Source organism: Myiozetetes cayanensis, unplaced genomic scaffold, assembly GCF_022539395.1.
Source record: "Myiozetetes cayanensis isolate MyiCay16 unplaced genomic scaffold, myiCay2020 scf18, whole genome shotgun sequence".
NCBI lineage: Eukaryota > Metazoa > Chordata > Aves > Passeriformes > Tyrannidae > Myiozetetes > Myiozetetes cayanensis.
The window spans coordinates 6,725,477-6,738,830 of NW_026087389.1; the positions used below are offsets into that span (position 1 = coordinate 6,725,477).

The 13,354-nt window shown below is 46.2% G+C and overlaps 1 protein-coding gene across 4 annotated transcripts in view; it reads left to right on the forward strand.

Moving 5' to 3' along the window:
• Positions 1–13,078, forward strand: part of ADAMTS9 (ADAM metallopeptidase with thrombospondin type 1 motif 9) — an 80,159-nt gene extending 67,081 nt beyond the window's left edge. For 3 of the 4 annotated variants that reach the window (XM_050312868.1, XM_050312870.1, XM_050312871.1), the window contains 10 exons: positions 170–343; positions 1,853–2,047; positions 3,490–3,622; positions 3,868–3,962; positions 4,119–4,213; positions 4,308–4,441; positions 5,912–6,003; positions 7,978–8,082; positions 10,139–10,233; positions 10,526–13,078. In XM_050312868.1, coding sequence (XP_050168825.1) covers positions 170–343; positions 1,853–2,047; positions 3,490–3,622; positions 3,868–3,962; positions 4,119–4,213; positions 4,308–4,441; positions 5,912–6,003; positions 7,978–8,082; positions 10,139–10,228 — 1,113 coding nt within the window. In that variant the 3' untranslated portion in view covers positions 10,229–10,233; positions 10,526–13,078. Of the gene's footprint in view, positions 1–169; positions 344–1,852; positions 2,048–3,489; positions 3,623–3,867; positions 3,963–4,118; positions 4,214–4,307; positions 4,442–5,911; positions 6,004–7,977; positions 8,083–10,138; positions 10,234–10,525 lie in introns of those variants that run through there. The other variant, XR_007628678.1, reaches the window with a different exon arrangement.
• Positions 13,079–13,354: the final 276 nt, after the last annotated feature.

Here is a 13,354-nt window from a genome sequence, read left to right on the forward strand (position 1 = left end):
GCAGGGCCCTCATAGAAAATTTGCCCCCAAGTGATACGAGTGGCAGACGCCAACACGAGGCACAGAGCCACCACTCAGGCAGGCTGCTGGGAGGAGGGATCCCTCCAGATGGCTGCTCATTTTCTGAAGTCCCTCATGGGTTGCATGAGCCGTTGTTTCTTGCACACAGTGCATGAAGACGTGCGGGGAGACGTCCCGGTACCGCAAGGTGGTCTGTGTGGATGAGAACAACAAGCAGCTGCAGAACAGCGGCTACTGCGACGCCAGCAAACGCCCCCCCGAAATGGAGAGCTGTGGGCTGCCACCCTGCGAGTACATCTGGATCACGGGGGAGTGGTCAGAGGTGAGTCCCCATCCCTGTCCCTGCACAGAGACTGTGCCACTCAGCACCGGGCCGCACTCTCCTCTCAACACTGCCCTTGCTGAGGTATTGCAACCCAAATCAACACTGGCAGGGCCAGTGCTGCGTGCTTTAATCATTTTTTTGGGTGTTGTTTCTCTGTGCAATCTCCTTGTTGGAGAGAAAGGAACAAGGCTGTGGGAGATGACCAGGATATTAAAGACTAAAAGCAGCATGCTCAGGGTCCTAGCTAATATCTGGAGGCAATTTTCTTCCAAGGCACATCGTGTTCAGCAGGCACCCTCTTTGTTTTTTTGCTGGTTTATTTCATTCATTAATTTATTTATGTGGTTTTATTTCCATCCCCTCCTGGACAGCTCCACGGCCCCATGGGCTGCGCAAGGGTCCAGGCGAGCATCGTGGGGGAAAGGCGAGCCTGGATGTGACCATGGGGACACATCCTTCCTCAGTGCTGTCTTTGGCAGGAGCAAGGACCCAGAGCGAGCAAAGGCAGGAGATTCAGCCTCACAGCTGGGCAAGGGCTCAGCAAGGAAAATAGATGAGTTTTCCTTGCGGCAGGCACCGCATGCGGGAAGACCTGGGCTAATCTCAACCTGTTTCTTCCTGCAGCCAGTGAAGGATTACTTTCAGTTGGAGGAACAGCAGAGGGAAATGACAAGGCAGCTGCTGACACGGCACTGATTAAAAAGAAAGAACAAGAAAAGAGAAAAAAGAAAACATGCCAGGACTAAGGGGGAGGAGAGACAAGCCACCCAAGATAGAGCAGGAGGGGGAAATGCAGCAACATGATAATATCTCAGAGCAGCCTGGTCTTCTGAGTGGTTTCCTAAGAGAAATATTGAGCTGCCTGTGAGGCTGAAGCCCTGGCTGCCCCTTGCCCAGACACCATCTACCAACTCCCAGCATCTCTGACCCCTGGGAGCACTCAGGCCCATGAAGACAGAGAGGTGGGAGAGGGCTCTCAGAGCCAGAGCTTGTCTCTCCCCAGCTCCCACTCAACCTTTTGATGAGGAAGGCAGAACACTGTTTATCCTCTAATTACAAGGAAAAAATTCTCATTCTTCCATTTGCTGCCTAATACCTGCAATTCAGGGTCAGTGTTAACCATTTTCTATCTCTGTGTATCCCACGAAAAAAAAACCCAACAAACCAAACCAACTAAATAATAGAGGCATTTCTGAGTCCCAAAGGATCTTCTGCTCCTTTCTTTGCACCTGGGAAGAAATAACATGTGTCCAGGAGCCAGCCTGGCTAGAGAGTCCTGGAGCAGCTGTAGATCCATCCCAGAGAGGAACTGGGTGCTCAAAGACAGCGTCAGGCACCAGCTCACTTGTAGCAATCACTCATGATACTCATGACTGGCTTAAGTAGATACCAGTGGTCCCTTGGAGCAGCTTGCTGTATTACAAGTTGACAACCCTGCTTTTCCTCCCCATTTTGGGTGGCCTTACTGACGCATGTGGTGCTCACTGGTGCTTCCTCTGCCCCCAGTGCTCCGTCACGTGTGGGAAGGGATACAGGCAGCGCCTCGTGTCCTGCAGTGAGATTTACACCGGGAAGGACCACTATGAGTACGGGTACCAGAACATGGTCAACTGTCCTGGCACTCAGCCACCCAACATCCAGCCCTGCTACCTCGGGGAATGCCCTGTCTCGGCGTCCTGGCGCGTCGGCAACTGGGGAAGCGTAAGTTTGGAAAACTTCTTTTTTTAACTGAAAACATTGGAACAAATTGAATTTTTTTTTTTTTTTTTTACATCAGGGACATAAACTGAAGGTTCGGAGGGGGATGTTTAAAAGCTGCATAAATTAATGCACTGAATGCTCTGGTGGAGCAGCAGCCCCACTGTGTGTAGGGTTCCGTGCTCCAGACTGAACTCCATTGTATGGCTGAGTCCCAGTAGCTACAATTAGAGTCACGATCTCCATGAAAATTTGGATGTAGCCAAAATTTGTGGCAGTGTTGATGGTCGAGCTGAGTGCTCAGTCAAAGAGGGGGATCGTTGCAGAAAACAAGAGTTTGGAAGTCTTATGCTGGAAGGATTGATGGATCTCTGGCAACTGCAGTTGATCCCACTTTACCACGTGTATGAACAAGATTTTGGAGCCACCAATAAGCCAAAACACTGGTCATTTGAGCCTTAAAATGATTTTTTTTCTTTTTTTTTCTCCTGCTTTCTTCTTACAAATGCTGGGACAGGGGAGGGGAAAGAACTTGGCCCTTCTGCTAAAGTTATTTGTGTTGAGCCTCTTCTGGGGCCTGAACTACAAGATCAAATTTTAGTTAAGGTGATAACATTTCACTTCTTTGGGCTTCTGACATTCTTTGAAATGTGATGTTTCTCCCATAAACTTGATTTATTAACCTAGCTCAGGCATTTGTAGGAATTTGTCAAACTTTTACAAGGCAGTGAGGGTCAAGCCAAGCAATATGTAGTGGAAGTTGTCACAGTAACTGGCAAAGCTGTTTGAAACCAAAGTTCCTCCTGCCCCATAGGAAGCTTCAGATCCTCCCTGCGAATCAGTGCAGAGGATGGGCTGTTGTTTGGCAGCTCCAGTAACTTGTGCAGCTTCAGCCTTAAGATTGCCCTTGGTTTGGGCTGTTTGAGGATGAGCCATTATTTACACAGATTTATCCATTTTTTCCAGCGGGTGAGAGGAAAGAAAATTGAGGCTCCATTTTTTTGGTGCAATTTGGATAGAAAACAGCCATGTTTGTTCAGAGGCCCATGGCAATGACCCAAGCAATGTCTTGCAGCCACCAGGAGACAATTTCTATCATGCAGGCCTTCTGGTGAACATTTCTCTCTTGTATGACCTTCCTAATGTGAAAAATAAACTATTTCAGTTGAGCACATGGTTCACCTTAACCAACTGCCTCATCCAGCAAAGTGTGCAAATGCTAAGCAAAGTATGGTAGTCCTCTTGAAGTAATCAATGATGATGATAATAATGAAGGGATTAATAATCAAAGGGACTACTCATTTGATTAAAATTAAACTTATGTTTGAACACTTTGCAGGATTGGAGTCTTTCTCTTGATACAAGGGAAAAACCTCCTGTCTCTGGTCTTCTGGAACACAGAAACCTTTGAGATAAACCTCAAATCTCTGTCTTGTGTCCTGCAGTGCTCTGTCACCTGTGGAGTTGGGGTCATGCACCGGTCGGTGCAGTGTTTGACGAATGATGACCAGGTCAGCAACTTGTGCCATGTGGATCTGAAACCTGAGGAGAGGAGGACATGCCACAATGTCCATGACTGTAAGTCTGCAGATTTTCACCTTCCTTTGCCTTTCTCATGGCTGCAGCATCTTTTCCCATCAAACTCCTAGAGATCTGCAGTATTTCCAAGCATTGGGAGCCATCCAACTAAGCACTAAGGCACACCAGGGAAACCTCTGAAAAATAAACAAGATGTTTTGATGTTTTGGATGCCTCACAGTGTTCCAAAAGAAATTTTGATGTACAGTTGCTCAGTAACTACAAGTATTTCTGTTTTGTTTCAGGTGAACTACCAAGGAGTTGCGAAGACGTTAAAAATCTCAAAGGTGTCACTGAAGATGGTGAATATTTCCTGCAAGTCAAAGGAAAGACGTTAAAGGTGCATTTCAGCAACAGAATGATAGTTAATGCATTTTCCAAAGGCGCAAGAGGACCTTGCATGTGCTCTTCACTTCCACCCTTGGATTTTTTGCCTTTGTTTTTCTCAGCCATGCCTTTGCCTTTGTGACAAAATTCTGGCTTCTCTCTCTCTCAGGTGTATTGCTCTGGGATGCAGACTGACAGCCCAAAGGAGTACGTGACCCTTGTAAATGGGGACGCAGAGAATTTTTCAGAGGTGTATGGATACAGGTAAGAAATCCTGTAATGGTGAGCTTCACGGTGTTTTTGTTTTCCATGGCAATATTTTCCGGTCATGAGTAGAAAGGGTTTTCTTTTGATTTAGATTGCATAACCCGACCGAGTGTCCGTATAACGGGAGCAGACGAGAAGACTGCCAGTGTAGGAAAGATTACACAGCAGCTGGGTTTTCCACCTTCAGCAAAGTAAGGCTGGACCTGAACACTATGCAAATAATAAGTGAGTAAAAACAGGGCCTTGCCATTAAAAACAAAATGTTTGTTTGACACAAATATAGCTGTAACTACAAGCGAGCAGTAGTACTCTAGTGAGCAATATTCCTGAGCTTTCCTGTTAGAAGCTTCTTTTAAACTTGGTCACCTGTTTGCTGCTTTACTCCTGGAGACTGCAACTTTCCATCAGAGATGCTCATATTATTTCTCTATAAATAGGAAAATATTAAGACAATTGCTGGTGCATATGCTCTGCAGAATGCATGCACCTGGCAGGCCAGTGTGTTTTTTGAAGGATTTTATTTCATTTGATCTCCTATTTTCAGACTGGACTTAGACACAAAGCTTAACCAGGGAGGAGCTGCCCCCCCATTTTAGACAGAGGGGTGTCAGGAGATCCCAGTGCAGGGGATTCCACCAGGGTGGGGATGCTGCTCGCTATGGTCAGGGCAGAGGAGGCTCTCGGCAGAGCCAGACCCTGGGGAAATAATTTGTGTTGATAGTGATGGAGGTGGGGACATGGATTAGCAGGGGAGGAGAGAGCTGTAGCTGTGCCGTGTAAGTGATACCCTGTCTCTCCTGTAATTCCTGGGAGCTGGGAGCCATCTCACCATCACAGAGCCTGTAGCATCCCATAGGGTTACAGTTTCAGTCTCCCTGACTCCAGAGATGCTATCAGTTTCCAGCAAATGTTTTAAAAATACAACATATTGTTGGGAGTTCATTCAGTAAATAGCCGAGGTTTTTTTAACAAATCAAAATCCTTCCTTGTAAAATGACTCTTTATCTGATAAGTGGTTTTTATCACTTAATTTTCAAGACCTCCCAGTCTATCAATCTGTAAAAAGCTACTAATAATCTGTAAAAGCTTCTAGGTAAAGATCTGAAAGCAACCACCCTCGGGGAATTTGATACCAGCTCCCTTTGAATTTCAAAAGGAGCTGGGCACCTACCTCTGTCGGGCAGGAGCTATCTCACATCCCCATCTAAATGAGTCTCGGTTACTTCAGATCCTTCCAGAGCAAAATACCCCAATTCCCTTTGAAAACCCGACCCCTGGGCTGGGGCAGCCAGGAGAGCAGAGATGGTTGTTTGCCTTTGTTTAAAAAGGAAATTTAGGAGGTCCTGTAGCCTTCTTGAAAGTGGGGGGTTTTCTGATAGAAAAAGAAATCCCAAGTCATGGGCTCTAATTTTGTTGTTATTTATACCTTGTTCTTAAATCACCAGTGGACTTAAACTGAATTGTAAACACCGAGTGTATAAGTTTCCTGTTAAATTCAATGTTTATGTGCTGGGTGTCACATGTGTGATGAATTGGGAGATCAAATATTAAAGATCTAGTAGTCTTCACTCTCAAGATTAATGTGTGAAACCAGGTTTAGCGAATTTAAACATTAGCAAAGAACACGTTTACATTTGTTTTTGTCTCTCTCCCTGCATCTTTCTTTCCATGTTATTCACCAACTCTTCTCCACAGCAACTGACTTACAGTTTGCGAGGACTCATGATGGACGACCTGTTCCTTATGCCACTGCTGGGGACTGCTACAGTGCTGCCAAATGCCCTCAGGTATTTGACAAGAGGATTTCATAGGAATGGGTGCCATTTGTTATGTTCAGGCCCTCTGTTAATTACTGCTGATCACATCAGCCCAGCTTCAGTGAGTGGCACATTCTTATCTCAGTGATCAGAAACTTTTCCCTCTGTGAAGATGGAGAAAGTACTTTCCATTTTCCATATTATCAGGCCTGTGGCTGGCTAAGGGACATTACCTCTGGCCTCAATCAACAGTAGAGGAGAAAAGGAAGAGAATAGGCTGTGGGAGAAGAACTGGGCTTTATGTGGGTAGTTGAAGGCAGGGGGATCAGTCCATGACAGGGATTGGTGGAAATGCTGGGCAGGGAGAGCAGGAGGGTGTCAGGGAACCTGCCTCTGTGCTCTGCAATCTTGTACCCACTGAAACCAGTTCGCAGGGGTGCGAGAAGATGGGTGAGACAGCCCCTCTGGATGGGAAGGCAGCAGACAGACAGCAGGACTCCTGCCATGGCAGCTCTGGGGGAGATGCCTGAGAAGGAGAGGGCATTTGTGGGGCAGGAACAGGTCTGATTTCTGCCACTGGAAAGACAGAGCCTGTCTGTCAGAGACCACAGTGGTACCTGCCAGCTGCAGCCCCAGTGTCCCCACACCCTGCTGTTTATTTTGACAGCAGCCTCATGGGACCATCATTGACCCCACTTTGGGGCTGTGAAAACACTGACAAAATGAAGGTGGTGCCTGTGCATCAGAGCAAATCCAGCCTGTCCCAGCACCACAAACTGCCCAGCCATGAAAGTATGGGGTAGGACACAGGCTAAGTTGCCTCTTCAGTAGCTCTAGAAGGTAATGTAGAACATCTATCCCAGCTATTTGGAAAAAATATGCTCTTTGAAAGTCTTTAGGAGACAACATTGTGTTATAGATGGCTTGCTGCATGTCCCCAGCATGCCTAGCTTTTGTGGGGCTGGGGGATGATAAGTGATAAGTTTGGATAGTCCAAGGTATGGGATGGACCATATTGGCAAATGGCATTATGCAGGGAATTGCACCAGCAGACGGCAGAGGGCAAACCTCTCCATCTCATTTGCTCCCTGCTTTTGGAGCTGACACTTTTCTGCACAGCTCAGCGGCTTAGGGATTGACTTCTTACCTCAGGAATGCTCATGAATGTTAATATCCGTCCACCTGACCCAGACAGTTTGGTCCTCTCAGAAAATCAGCATTCCCAAGGCAGTAAGTGCAAGGAGCAGAGCTAACAGCCATCTGGTACCTCATGGCTGTGATGGGCTGTAGGTCAGCCTGGGGATGTGTCCAAAAGGATTCTTCCGTGGGTCCAGAAATGGGCAGGGCTGGAGTCTGCCATGGGGGGAGGGGGTGAGGGGAGGGCTGGGGGGCCGAGCATTGGATGCCAGCATTCTCCTAAATTTTCCATTTTGAGAAAAGGTGGAATGAAGTGTTTTAAAGAAATAAGCAGTTTTTATTTTACTGAAGTCTGTGGAAAACAAACAAACAAACAAACAAAAAACCCCAAACAACGAAAAACCCAGTGAAAAATAAGGAAAATATGGACAAGTGTGCCCTCTCCAGTTGAGGAGGGAGCAGTGACACTGGCTGCAGCACATCCCTGGAGTCCCTTCCTGTCAGCTGCTGGAGCACCTCAGGCTCCGCAGTTTGCCATGGAAAAGCCAAGAATGCCCTCAGCTGGCAGAGAAAAAGCACTGCAAAACCGGGAAAAAACAGTGCAAAACCTGGGTAAGGCAGTGAAAACCCAGGAATAAAAGGCAGTTCAAAAGCAAGCTGCAGTCCCTCCTTCTCTGCAGCCACCAAGCAGAAGGGAATTCCTAATGTGAGCCATGCTGTGATTTGTACAATGGGCTAATCACGGTCACAGCGATGGAAAACACGGGAAACATTGCTGGCAAAATCCTGTTAGAAAAGTGATACCGTGGCATGTCAAGAGGCCAAAGCACAGTGTTTTGGGATAACCACACTCTTCTTGTTTTTTAGGGTCGCTTCAGCATAGACCTTTATGGGACAGGCCTGTCCCTAATGGGAACAGCCAAGTGGCTCTCACAAGGGAATTACGCAGTGTCGGAAATTCAGAAATCCCCAGTAAGTTGTAACTTAAATTATGGCTATACCTGCTCGTCAGAAGTTTTTAATCACCACATTGTCATTCATGGCAACATCTTCCAATAGAGACTAACAAAAAATGAACATCTGACATTAAAGTGTTGCCTGTGACAGTGGTGGGGGCGGAGAGGCCCTCGCGGGTTTAACTTGATCAGAGCTATTGCAATTAATTAGTGAGCCTGATTAACTGTGAAGCTGAAAACATTGAGTGCTGTGGGGCAGAGATATCCTTAATCAGTTGTCTGAGATGTCCATCATGGAGCGTGCATCACAGGGCTGGGCAGCAGGATGAGGGCATGCGGGGTCAGGGCTGCAGAGCAGGGCTGGACCTGCTGGAGAGGGTCTGGTGCCAGGCAACTGCCCTGAGTAGGAATGGCTCCCAAAACATCGCTGATAAAGTGTGGATGACATGGACCTTCCTGCTGGGCTGGGCTCATCTTCTTGAGGGAGTCTCAAGTCACTCAAGTCCAGGTGGGCTGGGGTGTGCTGCAGGGGCACCATCCCCTGCCACTGCCTGTGGCTCTGCTGACTGGAGGCCTCAGGCTAAGCCAGGCAGCCCTTCAAAATCACTCCACAGCCAAATTTGAACTTGTACTGCTTAATTTGCCTGCCCATTAACACCTCCCTCACTGTGTGCCTTCACTCTGTTGCTTCTGTGTCATGTTCTGAAATGGTAGAAACCCAGGACTGCTTTTTTGGCTGTTGCTTCATGTAAGTCATCCTGATTGCCCCTGTTAAAACTCACCAAAGGAGGTCACTGTAATCATTTAACAAAAAGCAATTTGCAAAATATTCTTTCCTGTACTGCTTTCAGTCTCCCTGGCTCCGAGTAGCCCTGTGAACCCCTAAGCCTCATCTCTGATGGTGCTCTTAGGGGAGAATTAAGTGCTACTGGTCTGACCATGCAGCAGGTCGAGGAGGACCAGCACAGCCCCTGTATGTCAGTTCTGGCAGGTGCTTTGCTGTTCTCCCTCTCAGAAAGGAGAAGCCTGATCAGACAACTTTGGGCTTGCAGAGAACATTATGGCTGGCAGAATTAAAACAAACTTTAAGGGACAGGGTTGCTTAAAGATCCTTCATCACCCGGTAGCATCTGTCAAGTGCTGTTCCAAGGGCGTAATTGCCCGCAGGAGTAGAAGAAAGAATGGCATAGTGAGAAGAGATGATAGCAGCCTGCTGCAGTCCCAGATCAATAATGTCAAGGGCAGGGTGGAGCTCGTTTAAAAATAAATGCTTTGTGCAAGCTTGTTCTGTGCTTAAGTCCAATTTTCTGGTAATTGAGGGTTGAATTCCCCTCAAGGACTATCTGTCCATTGTAATGACCAAGAGGAGAAAGACTCTGCAGAAATGGGATAGGGAAGGCCAGATGGAGGTATTGATCTCCTGACTCAAGCCCAGAGTTGCACTATGCTTGCAGGGCTCACCTGGAGGCCAAGCCAAGCTCAGGACCACTCCACATTTTCCTCTTCTGACTGTGGGAAGGGGAGGAGGGATGGCACCTGAGCAAGTGGCATTGCCTCACTCCATCGCTTTCCCTCCCATCTTGTCTCTGGAGCCACTCCAGGCCTTCTCCTTCCAAATGGATGTTTCTTGGTACTGCCTGCAAATATCCCTCCCATGCCCTTCCCATGTTCAGGCACAGCTGAGGAGTTGTTATTGTCCCAGTGTGGTTTGGCTCTTGCATGAGCCAAGTTTTCCACTCATTACTATTATTCAGTGTGGGGCAAATCAGAGAAAGCAGATACCCTTGAGATTTCCCTCCAAACAGCCTTCTCCTTGGGCAGCTTTCAATGTAATAAATCAAAACTACCCCTTCTTACTTGTGTCCACCATCTGACCTGGTAGCACTGAAAAGAATTACATTTGTGTGTATTTGAATATAGTGGTGATTTCGTAGATTGATTTAGGCATCATTTGTTTTCCTTCCAAGCCATTTTCTATTAAAAACCCTGGCTGGAGTAACCTGGATATGGCCCTTCCAAAGTGTGGAATTCCTGAGCCCTTATTAAGATGTTATTTCTGATTTTGCCTGCAGGATGGTACCAAAGTAGTAGGAAGATGTGGTGGTTACTGTGGGAAGTGCACTCCATCATCTGGAACAGGCCTCGACGTTCAGGTGTTATAGCGATGGTGAGTTCCCAGCAGCTTCTGCATGAAGGGAAATCTCCCCAAAAACATCCTGAAGGAAGGAACAGATCAGGCCATGCTTGCAAAAACTCTTGTGCGTTGAGTGCGCTGGGGACAGCCACACACTCCACAGAGCACCCCGTGGGATCCCCTGCTCCCCCAGTAACCCTAATGGTGTTAATGGAAACACTTCCCACCTCACTGACACCTACTTTGGCTCTGCTCTTGTGTTGATCTCTCTGTTACAGGTTCCAGGGGTGAAGATGATTATCTGACTCTTGTCTGTGTTTTCCAGGTTCTCTGGGAGCAGCCAGCGGAGATGAGATGGATGAAGGATAGCGATGCAATACCTCTGCCTTCCACTTTTGTATCTGTTTATATGTATATAGATTGCATATTCTTAATGTACAGTATAATATTTATGTTTGGGATTATTTATTTTGATTTAATATTTTTGTACGTAAAATCATTATATTAAGGCTGCTTTTACTATTTTTATTTTTTATTGTTAAATTCTGCAGTCAAACCACTGCATTTTGTATACTCTACATTATATGTAGCATTATGACAAGTGATACTTTATTGTCACTGTATTCAGTTGTTTACTTTCAATCAGTAATTTTCCTTCAGTTATGGGCTGCTTTGGCCCTCCACGGTGCTACACAATCTGCATAGGGGTATTTTTGGCATTTCAATCTGTCTTTATGTAAGGAAAATAGACGAGATGTGCTTAAATTTTATTTTTAGGGATTAGGCTGACAGCACTCAAGGAAAACATGACAATGAATACAGTGCTAGTTGCATTAGCAATCTTTATCTTTTAGGTATGTTTTGAATTTCACATGACCTCTGTGGCCGGTGCTAAAAGCACTGGTTTGGTGCTAACATGATATTTATTAACGCTCTGTAGTTTTAGTTAATCCAGTGCCTTTATCAGTGAAAAAGGGGATGAAGCAGAAAAATTGTCAGGCGATTCAAATCCGTTAAGATCTACCCCAGGTTTAGGAAGATTCCTGCAGATGGATCTTCAGCTCAAGCCCCTTTTCCTGTAGGGCTCTGAAGTGAACTCACTTTTTAAAAAAAACATCTTTGTCTCCTAATTGCATGTGCCACTGTGCTTCCTGGCTCCATCTGGAAGCGGGGTATTAACTCATCCCAGACAGGCTGATCAGGCCATATGTTTCCCTGGACTGTGCACTCAGAAGTGATGCAGTTTCTTACAGACTTTGTCACAAAATCCTAGCGTGAAGCCGAGAGCATCCCTGCCGTGTTCCCTCCACGGCAGGGGATGGGGGACAGCACGCCCAGCCAAGCCGCCCCTTCTCTTGGCCAGGGGACTCCACTGCAGGCACCTGCAGCATTTCCCCAGCTTCCTACTCACTCCCAGACCATCTGCAAAGGGAGGCTTCAGCGCTGGCGCTGCCTTGTTTCGACAAGATCACTCTGTACTTACAGATGACTCTGCTCCCCCTTCAAAAACAAGCTGCTTTACGCCTACTTCTGTGTTGCCTCGGATCTTCCTGGTAAGGCATCTGTGCTCCTTGCCTCTCTGCCATCCCATGTACAACCAGACCTTTAGTGCTGGCTTTTTTTTTTTAATATAAATTGAGGAGCCATCTCCCATAGGTGCCATGGCTCCTGCCTGTACATAGCCCTCCACTTGTGGCACGCCACGCTTTCGCAGAGCTTCGTAGCACGTTGAACGGGGGTGATGTGACCAGATTATTTTTGTAGTCTATGACTATGTCCCTTATCTCTTTCTCCACAATTTTACTTAGTGATAGGAAGGTGCTGCCCTCTCACCTTATATGTCAGGGCAGCCAGGAGCACAAAGTACAAGGAAAGGAAGCTTTTCAGCACAAAATTGCCAGCAGTTTGGAAAACCAAAGAGGCTTATCTGCTGCTCCAGATAATTCCTGCCATTTTGGATGCAAAGAGTTAACAAACGCAACCTCGGGATCTTGTGTGAGTCTTTTACAGAGCTCCCCAAAGGGTGTGTAATCGGTCTGCTGCAAAAAAAACAGTTGGATCAATGGTGATAAGCGGTCCGATCCCTGGATTCATAACCCATGTGTGTGCAGGGCTGTGTTCAGCCTTTGGAGTGAAATCTGTCAGCCTGACTGTCAGGGATCGACGTGTTCCTGTCAGCTGGGAGACATCTCACAGGCTCGCAGCTACAGAACTGGTTGAAAGGAAAGGGAAAAAGGGAAAGGGGAAAAGGGAAAGAGAAAGAGGAAAAAGGGAAAGGGGAAAGGAGTAGTAATGGAATAGTGATTTTTTTTTTTTTTAATGATAATTGCTTATGTATAACTTCTGTAGGGGAAAAGGGAAAATTGCACTATGAACTTTAGAAAGAAACAGTGGTGCTTAGAAAGTACAGGCTTATTATATTTTCTCTAATGAAGTGAATGGCTATTTATAAAAAGAAATATTATTTTGACCTGTACACATTCATTTCTACCGTATAGTTTCATAGCAGCTATTAACAGGGCAGAGAAGCCTAAAAAATATTAAACTAAAGGGAAAGAAAATGACAGAGCACTGATCCTGTGGTTCGTTAATGGGCATCATTAAATAGAGCAGATTTTGAGGACCAGAGACAATAGACATTTCTTGTTCAGGAAACAACTCTGGGTTTTGTATATCAATGCCATTATTTTTCTACAAACTGGGGTATTTTTTGCAAGCACTTTCCTGTACAGTGTTTCTTTTCTTTCTGCTTATACTCAAAAGGAAATGAAAGGACCCATAAGACATGTCTGTACGGTCTTGCTGCATTTGCCATCATATTTCAATGGATGTGCTATTATAGAGGCAAAATACTTTGTACACAAGGGAATAATACATTGAATGGTAAACATTCCTTTCTGTGCTGGTGTTTATTTCCAGGCTTTGGGCTCCTTGTTTGATTGTCCCATGCAAAAGGAATGAGGGAGGAGAAGAATGTTGTTTATATACAGCCCTGCCCCAAGCCCACAATGGAGTCTGTGGACCAGGGACCATTTTGGAGAATGGTCCTGACTGTCCATTCGTGTCCTTCTGGTTGGATAGACTGATGATCCCCAATTTCTGCCCAGAGTAGGAGTGCCCCAAGGTGCAAAACATGCACAAGCACATCCCAGAG